The following is a 25,105-nucleotide window of genomic DNA, read 5'->3' on the forward strand; positions in this document are numbered from 1 at the left end:
ACCATGAGCTAAAGCCAAATCCTGTATGATTTAAGGAATTTAATTACATTGAAGTCTAGTTATTGTGCAAACCAGAACTGAAGAAAATGCTTGCTCTGCACTTCAGTGCACATAGAATATATGCAACAAATCTGCAATGAAGTTTAACTACTGTAGGAAAAAATTGAAGACAGTTTTCAAAATGGGCAAGAGATTAATGGATATCTTTTCAATGGAAAGATTATATGCCTTTATAGGGCTTTAAACCATTATCTTTGACTAGGCAGTTTTACAACCGTATAGCATGTGTAGTGATAGAAGTTCACAGAATAGTAACATAAGGAATACTGTCCATGGAAATGCAAGCTCTGTTTAGAGTAGGAATGACTGACTTCGTTCCACATGTGGATATTGACAAGTGTTGCTAGGTTTGCATTTACTCGCAATTTCATTTCCACATTCCTTTTCTGACTAGAAATGTGTGGCACTTAGAGTTATCTTTGAACTAGTTCTCCTAAGTGTTGTGGTAAGCACAAATCTTAAAGATATATAAACAAACAAAAAACCTGTTTGGTACCATAAGGGACAGACACTTTTGGAGACAGCTAGGAGTTAATGAGGGAAGCTGAGAAAAGTAAATCCCAAAACTCTTTCATAGTCTTTCTGCTTCTCTCCATCTCTGCCTCCCTTATCCTTGACCTTGAGACAGGAGATAGAGGCAGGAGACAAAAAAGTGTTAATCTGGGAAGCCAGAAAAAGAAATTGCAAGCTTGAAAAACCTTCAATTAGAAGCTGTATATATATACAATAATGGCCAGATGGCTTACACACATGGTAGTTCCATAACCACTCTAGGGCTCCTCACCCAAAACCAATTGTTAGAAAATCACAGCCCCAATTATTTTCAGGGCCTCTAGTCTCAGCCTCAATTTGAGCTTTGATTCTTGGCCCACTTCTACTCTCTTAGAAACTGGACTTTCTTTTCCTATAATAAGCCTTTGCTGTTATTATGTGTGAGCTCCATTCAGTTCATTGTCTGAGTTTCAAAAGACCTATAGGGTCCTTGCCTTTCTACCCTCCACTCCCACACCAATTGTACTTGCTCTCCCTGAGAGTGTTTCTTTAAAACCTGCAATTGTGAATTCTTCTCTATTTGAGGTTTATGTAAACCTCTAGGGCCTTGGGTGGAGGCATTTCTTGAAATATAGACATGGAGAAGAAAATAGCACCTTTCTCTGTGGTAGTTTAACTTAGATGCCTGCCTCCAAGCTGCTAAGTTCATGGTTGTCAAGAGATTTGAGGAGGGGCTGGCACCGTGGCACAGTAGGATAAGCCTATGCCTGTGGTTTCAGCATCCCATACGGGCATCAGTTAATGTCTCGGCTGCTCCTTTTCCCATCCAGCTCTCTGTTTTTGCCTAGGAAAGCAGTGGGAGATGGCTTAAGTACTTGGGGTCCCCGCACCCACATGGGAGACATAGAAACTCCTGGCTCCTGGCTTTCAATCGGCCCAGCTCCAGCCACTGCAGCCATTTTGGGAGTGAATCAGTGGATGGAAGACCTCTCTGTTTCTCCCTCTGTTTGTAACTCTGCCTCTCAAATAAATAAATAAAATATTTTATAAAAATTAAAAAAAAATTTGAGGAGACTTAGCTTTCCTTTGAGTAAGGGCAATAAGGTAATACGGATGGCCTCCCCAGTAACCAGGTGAATTTTGGGTGGACCATTTGGGGTAACTGGTGCTGTCATGTCCTCAAATTCAGCACTGGTTCTCCTTTATCTAGAGAACATATCTGTGTATGGAATGTCTGCCTGGTCAGTAAAAATGAGGGCTCTCTTTCTGTCTTTGTATCTCACTAGTGAATGTTGAGAGGGGCATCAAAATCTGTTTTAATATTTACTCAATAATAAAACTAAATATTTTTCTTCTTTTTGAAGAGGAGCCACCAAACTGACAGGCAGTTTGATCCTTGTTTCCCCAACAATGGTTTCCTAATAATTATTGAGTTAAATAAAATCTTTGGATCAGCGCAGTGTGACGGCCACAGCGCGCCAGCAGCGGCGGCCATTGGAGGGTGAACCAACGGAAAAAGGAAGACCTTTCTCTCTGTCTCTCTCACTGTCCACTCTGCCTGTCAAAATAAATAAATAAATAAAATCCGACACACATTCATTTTGTACATGTATGTGAATTATGATTTTACCCTTTACTGGAAAAAATCTAATTTGTGAAGAAATTTCAAATAGGTTTGCATTTTCAAAAGGTAATTCCCAAATATCTCTTTTTGGTCTTCCAGGGTTCATCTTAAGTCAGAGGTACGTACAGATTCTAACATCACAGCTTGCCAGGTTGTTCCAGAAGTACTGAAGTGAGTTTCTGCCCCTAGTTCCTTATTCGCAGGTCTTGAATCGCATATTCACCCAGTAACAAGGTAGCAGCAGTTGGTCAACTGGCCAGAGGCATTGTTCTTTGAAGAGCCCCAGGTGCCTCTTTATTAGCCTGTCTAGCATCTTTAAAATAAAAAGTCGCTGTTTGGTTTTGATGCCAGTTTAGGCCTCATACTGATTCAGCACTCAGATCTTGCCCTAAATTTGCATACCTAAATCAGAAAAATCCAATCAGCTCTGTGGTTACACACTTGCCTGCAGCACCCTGCACATCAAAAGCAAATCAGTCAACATCTAATTTTACTTGTGGGGATTTAAGCAGCCCCTAACCTAGCAGGCAGAGGATTTGTCCAACAATAGCAGGTCTTTGATGGGAGGAGGGAAAAAGAGAGGGCCTTCCAGGTGGGTGGCTAGCTGTGCATCTAAGCTCAGATTACCTTCCTATTGTTCTCTCAACAAAGAAGATCCAAGATTTGCTCTTTCACAATTGAAAGCAGCTGAAGCTTAGGAGGATCACTGATTTGCAGCCAGCAGGGCAGAAAATGGAGGATCTTGGATTCCTCCCTGGGAGAGGTTATATTAGAAAACTAGTCAGTCACTGGCTGGAGTTGTGGTGAAGAGAGTTAACCCCCAGTCTGGGTATGTCTGCATCCATATCAAAGTACTGGTTCAAAAGTCCTCTTCCAATTCAGTTCCCTGGTTAATGGTCCTGGGAAAGCAATGGGTGATACCCAGGTATTTCAGTCTCTGCCACCCAGGAGGGAGACCAGGATGGAGTTTCTGTCCTGACTTCACCTGGCCCAGTCCTGGCTGCTGCAGGCATTTGGGGAGTGAACCAGCACATGGAAGATCTCTGTTTCTCTATTACTATGCTTTGTGTACACACACACACACACACTTAAAAAAAAAAAAACAACAGTCAGTCATCAGCAAAAGCCTAAGAACTTTTTTTGGTATTTGCTGGCACCTTTCAGAACAAGGCAGGATCAGTTGCCACCTGTATTTAGAGCCTGTGTTTGAAATCCATGAGTAATTTTTGCACAGTATGCATTAGCCGTGATGACTCCCTTTTATGTATGGGTTTCAAAAGATTTCTTCACAGAGTAGGGGAAGGGAGAGAAGGCGAGTAGGGGGAAGAACAAATCTGTGTGTGTGTATGTGAGTGTTTCACGATGTTCTGTCTGTGGTTCTATGAAAAGGAGGATGAGTATGTTAAGAAATGGAGCTTAAGGTTGATATACACCTGCGGAAGTATCCATAATTTCTTCTTACAAGGTTACTTCATAGAGTTCATGGAAAAATGGAATTAAAAGGTTAAGTTTGAGCATTAATTATAAGGTAAGTATGAAGCATTTTTGAAATCCATGAGTAATTTTTGCACCGTATGCATTATCCATGAACTTTGTGATGACTCCCTTTTATGCATGGGTTTCAAAAGATTTTTGTAGCAAAATAAACTTATCTTTTAATTCTATTTTCCAGAAGCTTTCTGAAGTATCACTGCATAATCACTTTTGGATAAAAACAATTTAATGATGGTTGTGAGTCCCACATGTGAACAGTCTGGAGGAACTTAAAAGGAAATACCTATCCAGTTCCTCCCATATAAGGGCATCAAGTATGTCATTTCCTCACTTCTCACCTTATTACAAAATTAACTTACACAATTATGGCAACACACCCATTACCTGCTGTGATGTTCCTTATGGATTCTTCTGGCTGGAAGAGGCTCAGTTTGAGTTTTCCATCCTGAAGAAAGAGGACAAACTTCCCCGAGCCATGCCAAAATTCACTGGAAAGCAAATGTCCTGCTTTGTTCCATGTTCGAAATTGAAAAGTGACGGAGACCTTGTTCTTTCCAGAATTGCCAGGCAGTGCCAGACAACTCCTGGAGTTCAAGAAAGTCACAGGAACAATCTGTGATTGTGGACAGGAGAAGGTCACGTTTCCCTAAAATTGAAACAGAGGAGCACACTGAGAGCCTTTGGCGCTTCCATTTAATTAAACAGGTTTTGCAGATTCACAAAGACTTCTTATCAATCCACAGTTTTATAAATTAAGTTGACCTCATAGAGCTTAAATCCATGAGATTCACACTATCTTCCAACATAAGCTTTATCATAGTCGGGCAAATCTAACCCTGTGGCTCCCCGGGCCCTCTGCCCTGACTTTGGATAAAATTCTCCATGCCTGTACTGCCTGTACTTTGAATACATCTCCCTTTCCGTTTTCACATTTCAATTAACAAAAGCTGACTGTTGATCCTGTGGAATAATCAGAATTGCACTTCAACAAAAGGTGCCAAAAATTCCAGGGACTGACTCTAGGTAAATGATTGGAAACCCAAGACCTGACCAGGAAGTATGGCACAGTACAGGTAAATAGTGAAGCCTTGGCTGAAACGGCTCACCATCAACCAGTTTCAAGACACCCTTGGAAATCTTGATGATCAGCCAAATATATTATCTTCCCTAACTTCCTTCAACCCTCTTTCATTTGCTGTAGCTGTTGCCACCCTCTGGTCCAAGGCCTCCTGGCCCAGAGACTCCTCCTCTCTCCCTCATGTGGCCTCGCAAAGGACCCAGGGAAGACTGGCTGCCTCAGCTGGGTGTTTGGCCCTCAATTCACTTCTTTGCATGCAATGCAACTGGTAACAATAGTTTTAAAATTTCCTCAGGCAACTCCAAGATAAAGCCAAGCTGAAAAATCACTGATCTGCAGATTTTTAAAAAATATTTATTTATTTATATTTATTTGAAAGTCAGAGGAACACAGAGAAAGCAGGAGAGGCAGAGAGAAAGAGAGGTCTTCCATCTGCTGGTTCATTCCCCAATTGGCCCATCCGAAGCCAGGAGTCAGGAGCTTCTTCCAGGTCTCCCACTCGGCTGCAGGGGCCCAAGGACTCAGGCCATCTTCTACTGTTATCCAGGCCATAGCCGAGAACTGGATTGGAAGTGGAGTGGCTGGGTCTTGAACTGGTGCCCACGTGGGATGCCAGCACTGCAGGTGGAGATTTTAAAAAAGCACTTTTGGGACAAGCACTGTGGTTAGTGGGTGAAGCCACTGCTTGCAAGGCTTGCCAGTTCCAGTTCCAGCTCCCTCAATTCCCATCCAGCTCTCTGTTAATGGCCTGGGAAAGCAGTAGAAGACGGCCCAAGTACTTGGGCCCCTGCAACCACGTGGGAGACCCAGAAAAAGTTCCTGACTCCTGGCATTGAATTGGCCCAGCCATGGCTGCTGCAGACATTAGGGGAGTGTACCAGCAGATGAAGGATCTTTCTATCTCTCTGTCTCTCCTTCTCTCTCTGTAACTATCATGTTCAAATAATATAACTAAATCTTATTTAAAAATCACTTTTCAGACTGAATCATATTTTTAAAAAATTTTGTCTTAGGGCTGGTGCAGTGGCGTAGCAGGTAAAAGCTACCATCTGCACTCCATATGAGTGCTGATTCGAGTCCCGGCTGATCCACTTCTGATCCAGCTCCCTGTTGATGGCCTGGGAGAGCAGTGGAAGATGGCCCAAGTCCTTGGGCTCCTGCACCGTCGTGGGGTACCAAAGGAAGCTCCTGGCTCCTGGCTTTGGATTAGCCCAGCTCTGGCCATTGTGGCCATTTGAGGAGTGAACCAGAGGATGGAAGACCTCTCTCTATGCCACTGCCTCTCTGTAACTCTGCCTTTTAAATAAATAAATAAATCTTAAAAAAATTCTGTCTTAACATACTTCAGAAACTATTGTTTTTATTTTAAAATAATATACATTGTAATTATAGACATAAATCAGAACACTTACCCTTGACTATTTTTTAATTCTGTAGAATATGAAATTTTCACTGTATCAAAATATTTGTGGTAACGATTTAAATACCAAAAGCTTAAGTGTAATAGATACTGACCAATAATATAAATTTAATCACTTGATTATCACTTTTTTATTTAGATGGGTACCTGTCTGTTAAAATAACAAATAAGGACACCCACAAGTAATCATTACTTAAATGAGCCAGTTCTGTAACCTGTGCCAATAAAATATATTTTAAAATGTTTTCTTTTTAAAAATATTGAAATACCATTTTTCTACTAGTATAAAGAACACACAAAATTGTGATAATTTTCAGAATGTGCTCATATCTAACACTGTATATTTAACATAATATATATGTTAATATATTAATGGTTATATATTCAATACATTCTTTTTTGGTTATTTTCATGTAAAATGTACAGTTTCAAATGATTTTGTATAATGTAATTAGCATATAGTTTTCTTCAGGGTGGCAGTCAGGATTCCAGAGACACTGGCATAATTGTGTTTTCCTGATTGGCTATAATAAATTAATAATTCTAACTATAATATGGAATAATATGAAATTTTTATGAAATGCTGTTCTTATTTTCTTGAGATAGTCTTGGCTCCTTGTGTGTCATAAGTCCCAGTGAACTCCCATTCACCTCAATGACAGGAACCTTGATAATAGCTCATAGATGAGGGTAGGGGGCGATGGATTCTTCTTTACACCAAGAATTACGTTTAAAAAGTAGCTTTAAGATCAGAATGTGTTACATTAGGATTGGTGACACAGATACCTATTGGTCAAACAAATCTTTACATTTAGGTGGCTTCTGAGTAAAGCACCTCCAACAAAGTCAACTTCAGGAAACTTATGTCTTCTTTTTCTTTCCTGTCTGAGCAACAGTTAATATTTCAGGTTTTCCATGGTCAATAACTTTATGTAGTGATTTTTTAATTTATCTCCTTTTTTTTTCATATTGTGAAAGGTATGTAATCTGTGGAGTCTCTTAACCCTCTTTCCTTTGGTGTTTCTCTTTTCATGCATTTTTTATTTGTATTATCTCAGAATGGTGCTTCAAAGTACAGATTAGACTTCTACTTTTTCCCCCGAAACTTTTCCTGAGAGGTTCATGGGGTCCCATGGAGTTTTTTTTTTCCACATGTGAACTCTTAGGTGATATGTTAGCTTGGTGACAGAGCTAAAGGTAATTTCAGGTTTTATCCTACCACCCATGAGCCTATTCTTTGCCAGCATATAACAGGAAAGAAAACACCTTTTAAGACAATACAAATATATATTCTCATGACATATTTCCAAGATTTACTGACTTCAAACCTAAAATGTAGTTGTTTTTTACATAGTTATTATTACACATGGTTATTGTAAACACTGAAAAAGTTTATTAACCAATTTAGAAGCACTTCCAGTTCATTAAGGAATCATCCATTAGGGATTTCCATTGCAAAATAATTGGCCCCCTGAAAATAATAATACCAAAAATACAGGAGACATGAATTCTAATTCCTATACAAAAACAGAAAATTATTTTTGTTTTACTTCACATAAAAATAACTGCATCTCATTAGACATTAACTTCCTATCCATTTTAAAACATTAATTTAAACAAGGAATTAAAAAAGACATGATTTTTAAAAATATTAGATCAGATGGATAGCTAAAAGGGATGTTTGTAAGCAGAAACATACAAAAACAGTGTCAATTCCTTTTCTCTTTTCTTCCCATTTAGTCTTCCTTACCATAATGAGGATTTGCGGTTTGTGCTTCTTGGCTAATTCAACAATGTCCACTCCATTATAATAAGGATTTTCTAAACAGCCATGAAAACTTTTATGTGAGAACGCAAGTGATCTTCCAACTGTTAGAATTCCTCCAAAGCTGATCTTAGAATAAAAGAAAGTGACATAATAATAAACCAAAATAACCAGATTTGGCCTGAGGCCCACAATTTGCCCATCTCTGCACTGGTAAGTATTTTTGCTATTACATAGCTAAATTAAGGTAACAAAATGATAATCTGGTATAGGATCAGAGTCTTCAGTAGGTATTATATTACAAAGCCATTTATTCCATATAAATGTCACAGCTTTCCTAGTTTGTTCTGATCATTCATATACTTCATGGTGTCCTATAAAGAAACTGGCAGAATAGACATTATTTATATTTTTATAGTTTAGATTCATATGGTCAGTGCATTGCCAGAAATAATGTTAGACCATTAGAAAACAGTAACAAATTGTTTACATGTGTCCATTTGACTCCATTCTTATTTAACCAATCTAATGGTAGGAAAATGTTTTTAACTCCTCAAAGTGATCCTGTGTAATGCTAAATTAGTTCAGATTATACCAAGATAAGAAAAAACTCTCCAGAATTATTTCATAGCCAAACAATAGATGTAAAAAAAAAACAGATGGAATTTGAAAGGAATATATTTAGTAACATTGCTTTTTGTTCTGAAATATCTTCATTTGTAAAAAATTTCATAAAGTGTACACTGTGATTAGTTATTTACTCTTATAGAAAAATTATCTATAACAATAAATTATCCTATTATAGCTAATAAACAGTTTAGTCATACCTGAACATATCTATTACTATATACTAATCAGCATAGTTCTAAATTATTATGAAATAGTATTTCTCTAGGATTAGAGGTTTTTTCCCCAGGTTATAATCCATTTAAATTACACAACACATAACAACCTCAGAGTTAAGATCCAAGTATCCAGAGTGTTCCTTGGCCTGGAAATACTGAGTGTACTTGTCCAAGGTGAAGTTGATGTGTGTATTGAGTTGCTCAATGTAGACAGAATGCCAGTGCTGGTCATCCAACAAGCTGCCCAGGATGAGGTTTGATTGAGCTTTAGTAGAAGGCAGGTTAGCATTGCCTTAAAAGAGAGGGTAAATCCAACTCTGTTACTTCTGATCAAAATCACAGCTTCCCGTTGTTAGTTCAGCATTACAGTTTATGTCCATACCTCCATTCCACATAGTTGTCATCTGAATTTCTCTTCATTTTGAACACAGTGTTAGTATACTTTCTGCATTCCTTCTTAATTCATTTCTACATTTTTTGAAATCGCTTGAGTTATTATTATTCATGATACATTTACTTTGCAGTTACTTTCTTTGCTAGAATCTCATTATCAACACTATCTCCTAATTTTACTATGACCTATTCTTGTCTGCATGATTATATGTAATATTAATATATCACATATATGTTTTATATATATATATATGTTGTCTTTCTTGCATAGTTGTCAAGATATATGCTACTGCATAAATCATGGTTGGAATTAGGTATTTTGATGTGGACAATATATTATATCATGGGTGGAGAATGTCCAGCCCACAGGCCTATTAAGGCCCGTAAAATTATTTGGTCTGGCCCTGCAAAGGCAACTTCAGGCTGGGCTCAAAATTCAAGAAATCTATAGAAGGTTAATTTTAGTTGATAACTTTGTGAAACCCACAAATGATGTTATAAATATCCAAATGGCCTTTGGCAGAAAATAGTTCCCCATTTGTGTATCACATGTTCACTTTATCTAACTGTGAAAAGCTTAGGTACCACAAATATACTTTCATCTAAACAGATTTTTACAACTATTCGTATAAAGTAGAAATACATTTTACCTGAATTAAGAGAAAAGACAAGCTTTCCTTCAATTAATTCCAGAGTGAGGTGGTTCCCATGTTGTCCTTCTCTGTGGAGTAGAATTCCATTACTCTGCATGGTTTTAAATTTCAAAGAAATAACATCTCTTACTGGTCTTACAAATTTTTTATCAAATCTGTACAGCAGAACACTTGGTCCATCAAAATAAACCATCTTGGACCCTAGGAAAGATGATATTAAAAAGTAATTCTAAATATAAATATGCTGTCTATTAGCACTTTGAAAATGTGTGAGTCAATAGACCACAGCACGTGCGCGTGCGTGCACACACACACACACACACACAATATGTTTGTGGTCTGTGCCTTGAAGGGAAAAACTAACAATAACATACTTTGTATAATGATTTATATCAGTACCTGACATCCACTGTTAGACTTTTCTGATATTTTCTCAACTTTACCATCTAGAATCACCTTTATTGAGCTACTGCCAATGGTTCCTATCTTTATAGTGTCCTATTTATTCTTAATCTGCATTGTTTGATTTAAAAGCAGCAGGAAACTATCTCTACTACACAAATGAAGATGATTTTTTTTTGACAGGCAGAGTGGACAGTGACAGAGAGAGGCAGAGAGAAAGGTCTTCCTTTACTGTGGGTTCACTCTCCAATGGCCGCTGCAGCCAGTGCGCTGCGGCTGGTGCACCGCGCTGATCCGAAGCCAAGAGCCAGGTGCTTCTCCTGGTCTCCCATGCGGGTGCAGGGCCCAAGCACTTGGGCCTTCCTCTACTGCACTCCCAGACCACAGCAGAGAGATGGACTGGAAGAGGGGCAACCGGGACAGAATCTGGCGCCCCGACTGGGACTAGAACCTGGTGTGCCGGCGCCGCAGGCAGAGGATTAGCCTAATGAGCCGTGGCGCCGGCCAAATTAAAATGATTTTTACAGTCATTATTAACTTAAATGGCTTTGTTTCCAGTAGCTTTCAGTCTTCTTAATTCCTACATAGGCAATCACTTCAGTGAAGACTTTGTAAATGATACCTACAAACACACATTCCAAGGAATAACTGCTTTGGTGAGGGAACATGGCCTGAATAACACTATTTTAGGACTGCCAGAACTATGTTTCTGTCATTCTCCCTCAGGTCTCTGAAAGGGTCTTATAATTTCACTATGAAGTTCATAAATACTTAGTTCATCAAAAGATGCATTTTAGCAATACTGTGATAGAACATTCAGCAAAATCAATTGCAGATAAACGTTACTCAAAAGCAAAAAGAAGGAATTTTGCTTGGAAAAACTATATGTTTTTATAATAAAAGAACATACCCCCAAAATGTAATGATATGTGTTATTTGAAGCTAATCAGCTGATATGGATTATTTATTTATCATTTGATATCAGGAAATATTACAGAAAATATTACAGCTACTTTTTTGAAGTTGTCCATTTCATTTGGATTATCTGAAATACATACAATAACCTGAGCAGCTATCATTTGAAAATTTACATGTTCAATTTTCTCACAGTGGAGTGTTAAAAGGAAAACTGAGACCAGTTCAATTTGAATAAGGTTACTTGACCAAGAGAAACGTTCTAGAACAGGGTAGCATTCTAAACCAGAGTTCAGATGACCCTGTCCACAACTTGTTGAGCAATTTTTATAATAAGAAGGTCAAGAAATAACATAAGGAAATTACCTAATTTGTGCAGACAGGCATTTTCCTAATTTGGGCACAATTTGGCAACTTTCCGCCTCTGACCCAGGGGTTGGCTACTGTGACTGGCTGAGGCTCAATTACTTAGTTACAAGAGTATAATCTTTTTTTTTAAAAAAGATTTTATTTATTTATTTGGGAGGTACAGAGAGAGGGAGGGACAGAGAGAAAAGTCTTCCATCTGCTGGTTCACTCCCCAAACAGCCATAATGGCCGAAGCTGCACCGATCCAAAGCCAGGAGCCAGGAGCATCTTCCAGATCACACACACAGGTACAGGGGCCCAAGCACCTGGGCCATTTTCCATTGCTTGCCCAAGCTATAGCAGGGACTTGGATTGGAAGAGGAGCAGCTGGGACTCGAACCAGCATCCATATGGGATGCCAGTGCTGTAAGTGGAGGCTTAGCCCACTATGCTACAGCACTGGCCCCCTAGAGTAAACTCTTAGGGTAGTTTACAAACTATGTGCAGGTCAAACTAGGTTACAATTCATGGCATATGGAGGCCCCTTTGGGACAAATTCATCATTCAATATGGAAGCTGGTTTAGGACAATTTATTCCACTGCAAAATGACTAATGCAATTATGAAGAAATAATATATCAAATACATGACAAATACCAGTGTATTGTGCATTGCCTAAAATAGTCCCTAACAACATGGCGCCTGGCGGATGATCGGGAGGTGTGTCTGCGGCTGCTGTATTTAAACCACAGGAGATCGGGAAGATGGCGGAATAGTGAGGGCGTGCACCGATAGTCCGGGAAAAGATAGTTTAATTAAAGTGGAGTTACGGTAGCCTCAGGAAAAGGATCAGGAAAAAATTGCAGAGGAAACTCTTCCGGATCTAGTGGATGTGACTCGGAGGACCTACGGGGAGAGCAAGGTTGCCCACCATGTGGAAGTCAAGCCGCGGGAGCCTTGCCGCAGTCTGTGTGCCAGCGCTGGAAGGGGAGGTGAGACAAAAACCTCTTGGTAACCCGAGACATTGGCGGGGAAAGGCAGAGAGAGCCAGCAAAGAACGAGGCCTGAAACCCCACTGGGGAAAGTTCACCAGGCTGGCTAGAGGAGAGAAAAAAATCGAATAAATAAGGGGAACTGTCATGGACATTAGCCTCTCTCTCTACCCACCTTACAAAGCCGAGCAAGACAAAAAACAGGCGCCATTTTATGTAAGTAAAGCGGCACGCGCCATTTTGCATATGTAAAGTGGGTGCCCCTCATTAGCCAAGCAGAAAAACATGACTCTGGTGGGGAGAAATAACAGGAGGTTAACACCTAATGAAAGTGTGGAGCTAACCAACTGAGACTGTGAAAAACTGAGGGGCGGGGGAGAGAACTCACTGAGTACACAAACTCCGTAACCTGGGCAACCTGGTGAGAGACTGTGGTGAAATGTGAGAACACACTGAGGGCTGCATAAATTCTTTGTGTGGACCCAGTGGTAAGCAAATGAATACCCCCAGGGGCCAGACATCAACTACTCTCAATTCCACTCAGCTGTGTAGAAATACTTCCCAACTGAGTCAAAAGAAACAAAAACAAAACCAAAACAAAACAAAACAAAAAAAAAAAAAAAAAAAAGAGAGAGAGCGAGAGAGCGCACGAGCCAGCAAGAGAACAATCAGGGTGAATCACCTTTGGCACACCCTTAACCCTGAAGAACCAAACAGAGTTCTCTGGCCACACCCATCACAGCCTCTAAGGATCTATCAAAAGCAGACAGTCCTCTTATTCTAGAGTCACAATATAACGAGAAAAAACACCACACCGAAGAAACCAAAGCATATCTCCAATATGCCAAACAACAAATGCAAAAACCGAGGTAAAAAGAACAAGGAAGACACTATGACGCCCCCAAATGAAATAGACACCCCAATTCAAGATTATGAAGATGATGAGATAGAAGAAATGCAAGAAGCAGATCTCAAAAAATTGATAAGAACATTAAGAAGTTCTCAAAAACAAATTCTCCAACTACAGAAATACTTAATGGACAAGATAGAAAATCTCTCTCGTGAAAATGAAATATTAAGGAGGAATCAAAATGAAATGAAACAACTAGTACAACATGAAAACTGTGATAGTGACGAGAAATCATAATGAAGTGAAGAATTCAATAGATCAAATGACAAACACATTAGAGAGCCTTAAAAACAGAATGGGTGAAGTAGAAGAGAGAATATCGGACTTAGAAGACAGAGCAAAGGAAAATATACAGTCAAACCAAAGAAACGAAGAGGAAATTAGAAATCTAAAAAATATTGTTGGGAATCTTCAGGATACTATTAAAAAGCCCAACATTCAGGTTCTAGGAGTTCCTGAAGGCATGGAGAGGGAGAAAGGATTAGAAGGCCTTTTTAGTGAGATATTAGCAGAAAATTTCCCAGGTTTGGAGAAGGACAGAGACATCCTAGTAGAGGAAGCTCATAGAACCCTCAGTAAACATGACCAAAAGAGATCCTCACCACGACACATTGTAATTAAACTCACCACAGTGAACCATAAAGAGAAGATCCTAAAATGTCCAAGAGAGAAACATCAGATTACTCTCAGAGGATCTCCAATCAGACTCACAGCTGACTTCTCATCAGAAACCCTACAAGCTAGGAGGGAATGGCAAGATATAGCCCAGGTGCTAAGAGAGAAAAATTGCTAGCCCAGAATATTATATCCTGCAAAGCTATCATTTGTGAATGAAGGTGAAATAAAGACCTTTCACAGCAAACAGAAATTAAAGAATTTGTCGCCACTTGCCCAGCCCTGGAAAAGATGCTTAAAGATGTGTTACACACAGAAACACAGAAACACGGACATCAATATGAAAGAAGGTAAATGAAGGAAACCTCACACCAAAAGATCACAGGAAGTCAAAACATATATTAGAAAATATCTTTGGCAAATGGCAGGGCAAAATTACTACTTATCAGTAGTCACATTGAACGTGAATGGCCTGAACTGTTCAGTTAAAAGACACCGATTGGCTGATTGGGTTAAGGAACAAAACCCATCTATTTACTGCTTACAAGAAACACATCTTTCCAACAAAGATGCATACAGACTGAAAGTGAAAGGCTGGAAAAAGATATACCATGCCAACAGAAATGAAAAAAAGAGCGGGTGTAGCCATCTTAATATCAGACAACATAAACTTTACCACAAAAACTGTTATGAGAGACAAAGAGGGGCATTATATAATGATTAAGGGATCAATTCAACAGGAAGATATAATGATTATCAATGTATATGCACCTAATTACAGGGCACAGGTTTATTTAAAATATTTGTTAAGGGACTTAAAGGGAGACTTAGACCCCAATACAATAGTACTGGGGGACTTCAATACTCCAGTCTTAGAAATAGACAGATCAATAGGACAGAAGATCAATAAGGAGACAGTAGATTTAAATGACACTATAGCCCAAATGGATCTAACAGATATCTACAGAACTTTTCATCCTACACAGAAAGCATTTACATTCTTCTCAGCAGTACATGGAACCTTCTCTAGGACTGACCACATACTAGGCCATAAAGCAAGTCTCAGCAATAGAATCAAACCACAGGAGATCGGACCACCTGCAGGGATAGGTCCAATTTAGTTCCGGACACATGGACAGTGCATGATCCCTAAACCTCACTTAAGGTGCCCCTGTGCGTGGTCCACCTGTGACTGTGTGACCTTTTTGCCGATTGGCTCCCCTACTGCGCATGTCCTTGGTAAGCTTTATAAGCCTGTATACTTCCTCAATAAAGTGATTCCTGCTTCAACAGAACTCACGGGTGCTTTCGGTGTGTTCTTGACCCGTTGACTTTACCCTTCCTGTTCGCCTTGTTGAGGAGTGCTTGCGCTGCCCCTGCTGGTCAGGGGCTAGCATTGGGCTTGAGATCCCGACACCACTGTATCTGTAAATATACATAAGCTAAATAGTAATTCCCTGTTAAATAACTAATCGTGCGTTACATGGTAAAAACAAAAGTCTTTGGTCAATTCTGAATGAATTGTAGCACAGCTGGTAAATCTGCCACCTGGTGTGAGTCCCAGATGCTCCACTTTCCATCTGGCTCCCAGAAAATGCACCTGGGAAAGCAGTGGAAGATGACCTGAGTTCTTGGGCTCCTTCCACTGAAGCGGGAGACCAAGATGAAGTTCCTGGCTCTTGGACTTTGGTCTGGTCCAGCCCTGCTGGCAGTTTTGGCCATTTGTGGAGTAAAACAGTGTATGGAAGATCTCTCTCTGACTATCCCTCTCTCTCTGTAGTTCTGCCTTTCAAATAAGTAAATAAAGCTCTTTAAAAATATGAACAAAGTCATCTATGATTATTAAGTGGCAATAAGCTAAGGAAAATTTTAAGACTGACTAAAGAATTTCACATTTTGGTAATACCATGATCTCCATGTTTTTATTATAATTTATGTGTTGCTCAAAGACAATGTAAGTATATAAGCTTTTTTATTTTTTTAAAGATTTATTTTATTTATTTGAAAGCCAGAGTTACAGAGATAGAGAAGGCATCCCTTGATTCACTCCCCAAATGGCTACAACAGCTGGGGCTGGGCCAGGTCGAAACCAAGAGGCAAGAGCTTCATCTGGGTCTCTCATGTAGGTGCAGGGGTCCAAATGTTTGAGCCATTTTCTGCTTTTTTTCTCCAGGCCATTAGCAGGGAGCTATGTTGGAAATGGAAGGCCAGCACTGCAGATGGCAGCTTAAACTCGCTCTGCTGCAATGCAGGTCCTAAAAGCTTTATTTTTTTAGTTGGCAAATCAAAAGTTAGTTCTTGAGTTGGTTTTGTCTAGATTATTTTAATCTCTTTTCTTCTTACTTTCATGAGGGTATTAGGCAACAGAAGTATATTTCCTGGAATGTCTCATTCAGGCAAAATAGAGTAGCAAAAAATTTATCAGGAAAATGATACATGGAGAAATGACCTCAAAACTTCTTTTTCTTTTAGATAATATGTTTCTCTCTCCAATGTGTTTGTTAATGCTATGTCTAGATATTTAACATATGTCTCTGTGTATTTTTTAGTGATTAAAAAAATCAAGATTTGAAAAAGAGGCATAAAATGCTCTGTCATGATTTGTGAAGTCAATTCTTTTTTTTAAATTGTCAATTCTTAAAAATATAAAATTAAACAAAAAGCTATATTTGGGATAGAAATCCTAGTTATAAGTGGCAAATACCTGTCCAAGAATTCCTTTGAGGGAGAATTTTTACCCTTTCTCCAAATTAGGATTCATCCAAGGCAGAAGCAAACTTTCATGTCTCAGTGGTGAGAGGTCATCTATACATTTTCTCTACTTATCCACAAAATGTTTTTAGAATTTTCTAACTCTTGTAAGAGCAAACAAAAGTTTCCATAGCCATAAAGAAGATAATACAGCATAACACTTGCCTGAGTGAAAACAGTAAAATAAAATAACAGCATTCAATATTCCATTTAATACAAATCTTTATCAGAAAGCTTTAGGGAGCAATACTTTTGTATGAAGTTCAAATATATAAGTCAGAAATGTAGTAAGTACTAGAAAATTAAGGCCACTTATTATGGTTACACTAGAAACAAAGTTCCTAAAAAATTCCAGATTATAGCATCTGCCATCCAAAACAAATGGAGAAACTCAGCTGTTGGTTTAAAGTAGGAAATGTATGCCTAATTTTGTAAGAATTTAGTTTATAATTACTAGCTTCACTAATGGGATTATAGTTTTGATCACTGACTCTGCCAACATCAACAACAGAAATACTGTCTGTCTGTTGACTACCATTAAATAAATCAGAGGATACATTTTCCGGTGTTGAGGCTAAGTCTGTGCTTTCTTGGTCTAGCACCACTATATATTTGGGGGCATATTAGAATATAGTGTAATAGTTCAGAGATAGGACTCCATTAATTCAAATCCTGGTTGTATCCTGTTCAAGTTACATATATTCTCTGTGCTGTTTCCTCATCTGTGAAGTGAGCAGTAAAACATTCCTCTCATACCAGGTTGCTGTAAGATTTAAATGATTTGATACATGGAGAGTTTTACCATTGGTACACTGGGTACCCTCAGGGGATGTTTGTCTCATTATTATCACTAGAGCATTGGGCCAAAAAAAAAAAAGAGGTGGAAATTAATTTGAAAAACACAGAGGATTTACAAGAAAATAGAGAGCTTAAAGTGATAACAGACAATATTTGAAGAACCCGGCAATCTTCAATTTTCAAGTCACACAGTTGGATTCCACCCAACAAGGATAAAGAGATTTACAATGATTTGGGTTTGTGTAGCTCCTTCCCTGTCAGCCAGCTTGTTCCTGACAATCACCGGTGAAATAAGTGTTACTCAGAAATGTATCTCATTTTCTTGGATTCAAGGAGAGTGACAGTTTAGATAATACTTGAAGACTATTGGTGCAATTATCAGATAATCATCACACTTCACCAAAGAATACTGGAAAGGAGCTAAAGGGAGAGATTTTTTTCCACAACTTTCTCAAATACTAATTCTTGTAAGATAAAGAACTTTGTCATAGAAGATATCACATGTGAAAAGAACTGTGTCAAAGTTAATTTTGCTAAAATATGTAACATGTCCTTGTCTATACAGCTCATGTTCACTGAAATCCTACCGTCTGCTATGAGAAAGATAAAAACGCACATGGCAATCAACTCTTTTTAAGGAACTTGCCCTATACAAAGGAGCGGCATATCCTGAAGTATGATAATTTTTGCCGTAGTCACAGTGATGCTTCTGTTAACAAGGCACCTGGTCCAGAATGACTTCTTGAAAAGAAAAGACTCTCACAGAGTGTGAAATATTTGTAGGCATGATGTAAAACTGCTTTATTTTCCTGAATTTCCATTTTCCTTGAACCATAGTTTACCTTCCTATGTTTAATGTAAAAGAGGTATTAATAACTCTAGTTTCTTAATATGCACTGCGCTTCTATATGGGGACTCTCTCCTCCCAGTTCTGCCTAGTGTCCCTTTGCCAAGTGAGACAGTCAATATTGAGAGGACAATCCCGCTTGATAAAGCAAAGTGAGAACATTGACACTTTAAAAAAGAAAAATAAACAGGAAAATATTCCACAGATATTTTCCTCAAGTACTCTATCTGCTACTTCCATTTGACTCAACTAGAAATAATCACTTGGAATCATTTGCACATGAGTCCCAATCAGACATGGATCAGGATTTCAGTGAGTGGGCCCATAAAATTCCTTATTTAATAAGCCACCTACATAATGATGATGTACTCCAAGGCTTCAGGATGACTATCAGAGAGAGGAGGCAGATTGCAGAAATTTCCTTTCTAAGTAAATTGTTTATTGATTCAATTGGAATTAGTATTGAATCAACATTGATTTTAATTAATATTAAATCAGTATGGAAGCATGAATGTCAACATCAGAGTTATAATTTACATACAATAAAATGCTCTTACTTAAGGTTACAATTAAGTGAGTTTTCACAAAAACTGTGTGATTGCCAAAAAGAATCTATATACAGAATATTTCCTATTAACCCACCATTTACCATTTGTATTGTTATTGCCTTGACCCTACTGCCTGAGATCCAGACCCAGAATTAAATTATCTACTCCCTATAACTACAGATTAGTTTTGCCAGTTGTGGAGTTTTATAAAATGGAATCCTATGCACGCACTCTTTTTGTTTAGATTCTTTTGCTAAGTATGCTATTTCAGAAACATGTGCATGCTGTTGCGTGTAGAAATAGTATACTCTTCTTATTGCTGTGGAGTATTAAACTGTATGACAATTTGTAAAAAATCCACTTGTCTATTGATAGATGCTTGAGCTGTTTCCAAGTTTTAAATCTCATGAATAAAGCTGCAACAAACATTCATCTACACATTCTTGTGTACACATTCATCTGTCCCAGGAAGTATGTGGTGGTCAGTTGAAGAACACACGATATTTTCATTGGTTCATGGAACTTCCTCTAGGATAGACCTTGTGCTAGGCCATAAAACAAAACTCAGCAGATTAGATTAAAAATGAAATAATACCATATATCTTTTCTGACCACAATGAAATGAAGTTGGAAATTAATAACTTAAAAATCCCTAGAACATATGCAAACAAATGGAGACTGACTAACATACTCCTGAATGAACAGTGGGTCATACAGGAAATCAAAAAATTCCTGGAAATGAATGAAGACGGCAGTACAACATATCAAAATATATGGGAAAGAGCAAAAACAGCGCTAAGAGGGAAGTATATAGCAATTAGTGCCTACATCAAGAAATTGGAAAGGCAGCAAATAAATGAGTTATTGATGTGTCTCAAGGACCTAGAAAAACAAGAACAAACCAAATCCCAAATTAGTAGGAAAAAGAAGTAATTCAAATTAGGAAAGAAATAAGCAAAACTGAAACCTCAAATTAGTAGGACAAAAGAAATAATTCAAATTAGGAAAGAAATAAGCAAAACTAAAACAAAATTACGAAAGATAAGTGAAATGAAGAGCTGCTTTTATGAAAAAATAAACAATATTGATACACCACTGGTACAACTAACAAAAAAAAGAATAGAAGAACCAAATTTTTCAAAAGATGAAATTCAAAGGGCCAACAGAAATATGAAAAAAATTCTCAGGATCACTATCATTTCATGGAAATGCAAATAAAAACCATAATGATGTTTCACCTCACCCAAGTTAGAATGGCTCTCATAAAGAAATCAAAAAAACCAATAACTGCTGGCAAGAATGTGGGGAAAAAAGTACACTAATACACTGTTGGTGGGAATGTAAACTAGTACAGTCAGTATGGAAGACTGTATGGAGATTCCTCAGAAATCTGAAAATAGACCTACCATTTGATCCAGGCATCCCATTCCTGGGGATTAATCCAAAGGAAATTAAATCAGCACATGAAAGAGTTATCTGTACCACTGTGTTTTCTGCAGCTCAATTCACAATAGCTAAGATTTATGTTTCATTATTAAAACATATTTTTTGACAGGCAGAGTGGACAGTGAGAGAAAGACAGAGAGAAAGGTCTTCCTCTTTGCCGTTGGTTCACCCTCCAATGGCCACCGTGGCCGGCGCACTGCGGCCGGCGCACCGCACTGATCCGATGGCAGGAGCCAGGTGCTTCTCCTGGTCTCCCATGGGGTGCAGGGCCCAAGCACTTGGGCCATCCTCCACTGCACTCCCTGGCCACAGCAGAGGGCTGGCCTGGAAGAGGGGCAACCGGGACAGAATCCAGTGCCCCGACCGGGACTAGAACCTGGTGTGCCGGGGCCGCAAGACGGAGGATTAGCCTAGTGAGCCGTGGCTCTGGCTCATTATTAAACATTTTTAACATGTTTTAAACATGTTTTTAAACATTTAAACATGTTTCATTAAAACATTTCAGAGTTTTTTCTGAATGGCTTTTTTTACTTTAGCAAAAAAAAAAAAAAAAAAGAGGGGCTGTTATTGTGCCATACCAGGTTAAGCCAGTACTTGGACTGCATGCTATATGGGCACCAATTCCTGTCCCAGTTTAATCCAGCTCCCTACTAATGGCTGTCAAAGCACCAGAAGATGGTCCAAGTGTTGGGCCCCTTTCACACACACAGGAGACGTGGATGAGCTCCTGGATTAGGCCTGGCTCAGCCTTGGCTTTTGTGGGCATTTGGGGGATAAACAAGCAGATGGAATAGCTCTTTTTCTCTCTTCCTCCTTCCCTCTCTGTAAATCTGACTTTCAAATAAATAAATAAATCTAAAACAAAACAAAACAAACCAACCAAACAAACAAAAAACACAGAAATAAGAGCTGTTGTACACTGAGGATATTCCTGGCTCTGTATGAGGTGCTGGTACTACAGCAATTATATATTTGACCCTTGTGTATCCAGAAATGTAATGAAGAGGAAAGAAATTGGGCAACTAAGGAGAGAGAGACAGAGAGAGAGAAAGAGAGAGAGAGAGAGAGAGAGAGAGATGTGTTTACAAAATCCTCGGCTTTCTTGTGCAGATGAATTCTAGGAGCATCCCCCTTCCCCAGCCTCAACCTAGGAATGGAAGTGGAGTATGCACACTGTAAGCCAGGAATCTGTAAAAACTCATAATGTTGAGAGAAACAATGAGTACATAGTTTTAAATACAATATGAGAAAGTAGATAAAAGGAGGGCCGGCATTGTGGTACAGTGGGTTAAGCTATCACATGTGATGTTGGCATTCCACATCAGAATGCCCATTTGAGTCTCAGCTGATCCACTTCCAATCTAGTTCCCAGCTAATGCATCTAGAAATGCAGAAAATAATGTCCTACGAGCTTGGACCTCTGTCACCCACATGGGAGACTTTGATGGAGTTCCTGACTACTGGCTTCGACATAATGCAGCAGGTATTGCCCATTTGAAAAGTGAAAAATAAATTAAATTAAAATTAAATTCCAGCATCAAATAACATATACCTTGAAAAAGCTGTTTTTTTTTTTTTCTTTTAAAGGAAAGTAGATAAAATGAATCTGGGAAGAGATGTTGTCTGTAAGCATCAGCATATCCCATGATATGTAAAGTTCTTGGGTACAGAAAGGACAGTGTAAATACAAATGAAAATACTAAAATCAACCACTATTAAAATTAACCATAAAGGATTATATTACTGTCAATGACATTGATATTTAAATATACTTGAAAAATTATGCCTCTAGGAACAAAAGGATAATGGAGAGATCTATTCTCTAAAGAATGTGCTATGATTTAGTTGGTAATGGGGTGTAACATCTGTCTGTAATTTTTTCCATGTATTTACAGAAGTTAATGGTGCCAACAGAAACCAGGATAGCTAAATACCCCTCTGGCCCTTCCTGGAAGCAGGCATAAAACTTTTATCCTCCTGAAACCAACCACTAGCCCAAGGAGCTGGAGTAATAGATATTCATGAAGGGATATCAAGCTAATGACAAATCTCCAACAAACAGCAGATTCTACTTTAAAGTCAGTAGACATGAAGTTGTCTCAAGAAGAAAGTTAATTTCATAGCATCAAACCAAAACTCTAAATATTAGACATCTCACCCATGCAAGACTGGGGACAGCTATAGTTTCAACAGAACACAGAAAAGAAAGGATATAACCAATGGAAGGGGAAACAAAACGCTGATACTAAAAACAGATGATTTTGTTTAAGTCCTTGCAGAAAAGTAAACATTAGAAAACAGAGAAAGAGTTAGAAATTTATTGGTTTGTACAGGGGTTAAGTAATAAAATGTAAACAATATCTGAGATATTAAATGGTTCATGGAAGGTAGATATTGTTATTAGGCTTTAGAAAATTAACAATCTCAAGGCTAATGCTATGACTCCACAGAAAATGAGGTGACCCTTTGCAAAGTATGATAGAAAAGTTTAAGCTTAAGCTGCTTAAAACATTTCCATACAATTAATTCTTTGGTTTGTTCTTCAGGTCTATACGGGATATTTTAAATTTTGTTATATTTTGACAATAATTTAAAATTTTTATGACTGTGTAAATAACACAAGTGTATCTGGATTATCAAATAGCAATTGTGTAATTGAGCCCTGACACAGAATTTCACTACTTGCTGTTTATGTTTATGTTATATTCATGCCAGCTGTGTTCTTTCTATGCATACTATAGCTAATAGATGAGAAAAGAGGTTAATTCAATGCATAAACTTATGTTCTTAGCAAATGAAGATCAAGTGAAGCTACAGCATGCTTTACAAAGGTAAGTTTCACAATGGTGTTAATGGAGAAAAATAGAACTGAGACCTCAGAGAGCTTTGTGTTGTGCCCAAGAAATCAACCCCCTAGCTTCACCATTGTATTTCATAGGGACTGCCATCTTAGCTACCAAAAAGCAGCTTTATCTGCTGTTAGCTTGAATTTCATTAGTTTCATTAAATGTCTATTATGTTGCAAGTACTTTGCTAAACTCTAGAAATCTAAAGATAAATAAATCTCAGTTTGGGGCCACCTCAAAATTCTACTGACAAAGACATTAGAAAGGTCCACGTTGTCATGAGCAGAGCAAAACACTTTCCATAAAAATCAGTTCTACTTTCACAGCTGTTTAAAGCCACAAAAAGTCAAGTTCAGTTTGCAAATTGGATTTTACATCTCAGGCTGACATTGATTTAATGCAGGGAATAAATTCCACTTACTGTACACACAGCCATACACTTCTATCCGCATCCCAATTCTGCCCTTTGGATTCCAGGCCACAGGGAGGAAGCGCAGAAACCTGGCTTGAAAGGGGGACTGCAGTCTGTAGTGCACCACGCTGTCTGCATTTGTGTTGCCTGGGAAACCCTGGGAGAAAACACAAAGAGATCAGCAGAATAACATCTTCATGCCATCACCTCTCATGCCTCTGAACAAAGCACTGCGATTTGTCGCTATACAAAAGGCTGTCTTCTTCAAAGAACCCTCACTAAGGTTGTATAAGGATGTGACAGTGTCTCCTCAACTGCTGAGTTAGTCACCCCTGTCTAATTCTTATCGACAGGGTCACTGAGATTTCATCAACATCATTAAAAACCCCTATAAACATGGCAGCCTCCACTAAGTTTGCTTTTCTGAAGTATTCATTTCCTCATCTCCAGTTACTGAAGATGCCCCCATGAAATCACACCATCCAGGCCAATAAAGCACGGAGCTAATGGACACAGGACACGTAATAAGAATCCTGGAATCCAGGAGTTAGAAGGGACCTCGGGCTATACCCTTAATTTCCAGATGAGAAACTCTAGACTCAGGAGGAGAAGATTGTTTGAAATATTTTTTTGTCTTAATTTCAGGTTTTCAAAATATAATGTGTGGGAACAAGGAAACGATGGACATTTCTGAACATACAAATTTATTTAGATTCTTCAGCAATGAGTAATTTAATAATAAGGTAAAATTTTTACTTCATGACCATTCACAGGGGAAAAATAAACTGAAGTTAACACCAAATATTCAGCATCTGTTCCTTACCTAGCTATTCTGCTGTGTAATCTTTAAAAACTCCCTTGACTAGTGTTACTTAAAGAAGCATGTGGATATTACATAAAAAAGAGAGTTCATGGGCAGGTGGGGTAGTGGGTTTACAGAGTCACATCCTTATAAAGGATAAAGTCTTAGTAGACTTAAAAGTTGATCATGAGTGTCCATCAGGGGTTTTGGTCTATATATTCTTATTTTTTGTTGCATCCTTATCAGTTTTGGAGTTAAGGTAATGCTGGCTTCATCGAACTAATTTGGAAAGGCTCTCTCCTTTTTAATTGTTTTGAATAATTTAAGAATTAAAATTAGTTGTTCTGGGGCCAGCGTTGTAGTGCAGCTGGTTAACGCCCTGGCCTGAAGCACCGGCATCCCACATGGGTGCTGGTTCGAGTCCCGGCTGCTCCACTTCTGATACAGCTCTCTGCTATGGCCTGGGAAAGCACTGGAAGATGGCCCAAGTCCTTGGGCCCCTCTACCCATGTGGGAGATCCAGAGGAAGCTCTTGGCTCCTGGCATCGGGTAGGCGCAGCTCCAGCTGTTGCGGACAATTGGGGAGTGAACCATTGGACGGAAGACCTTTCTTTCTCTCTCTGTCTCTCCTCTCCTTCTGTGTAACTCTG

General features: G+C 38.6%; 1 protein-coding gene across 1 annotated transcript in view; it reads right to left on the minus strand.

Annotated features, from left to right (window-relative positions):
* The window catches only part of CNTNAP3 (contactin associated protein family member 3), a 198,331-nt gene that overhangs the window by 106,697 nt on the left and 66,529 nt on the right, over nt 1-25,105 (minus strand). Inside the window, exons 3-7 of the mRNA XM_070049821.1 lie at nt 23,663-23,810; nt 9,822-10,025; nt 8,886-9,070; nt 7,919-8,062; nt 4,055-4,316 (exon numbers count right to left, since the gene is read on the minus strand). Of these exons, the coding sequence (XP_069905922.1) occupies nt 4,055-4,316; nt 7,919-8,062; nt 8,886-9,070; nt 9,822-10,025; nt 23,663-23,810 (943 nt within the window). The remainder of the gene's footprint in view (nt 1-4,054; nt 4,317-7,918; nt 8,063-8,885; nt 9,071-9,821; nt 10,026-23,662; nt 23,811-25,105) is intronic.

Source organism: Oryctolagus cuniculus, chromosome 10 (genome assembly GCF_964237555.1).
Source record: "Oryctolagus cuniculus chromosome 10, mOryCun1.1, whole genome shotgun sequence".
Lineage (NCBI taxonomy): Eukaryota > Metazoa > Chordata > Mammalia > Lagomorpha > Leporidae > Oryctolagus > Oryctolagus cuniculus.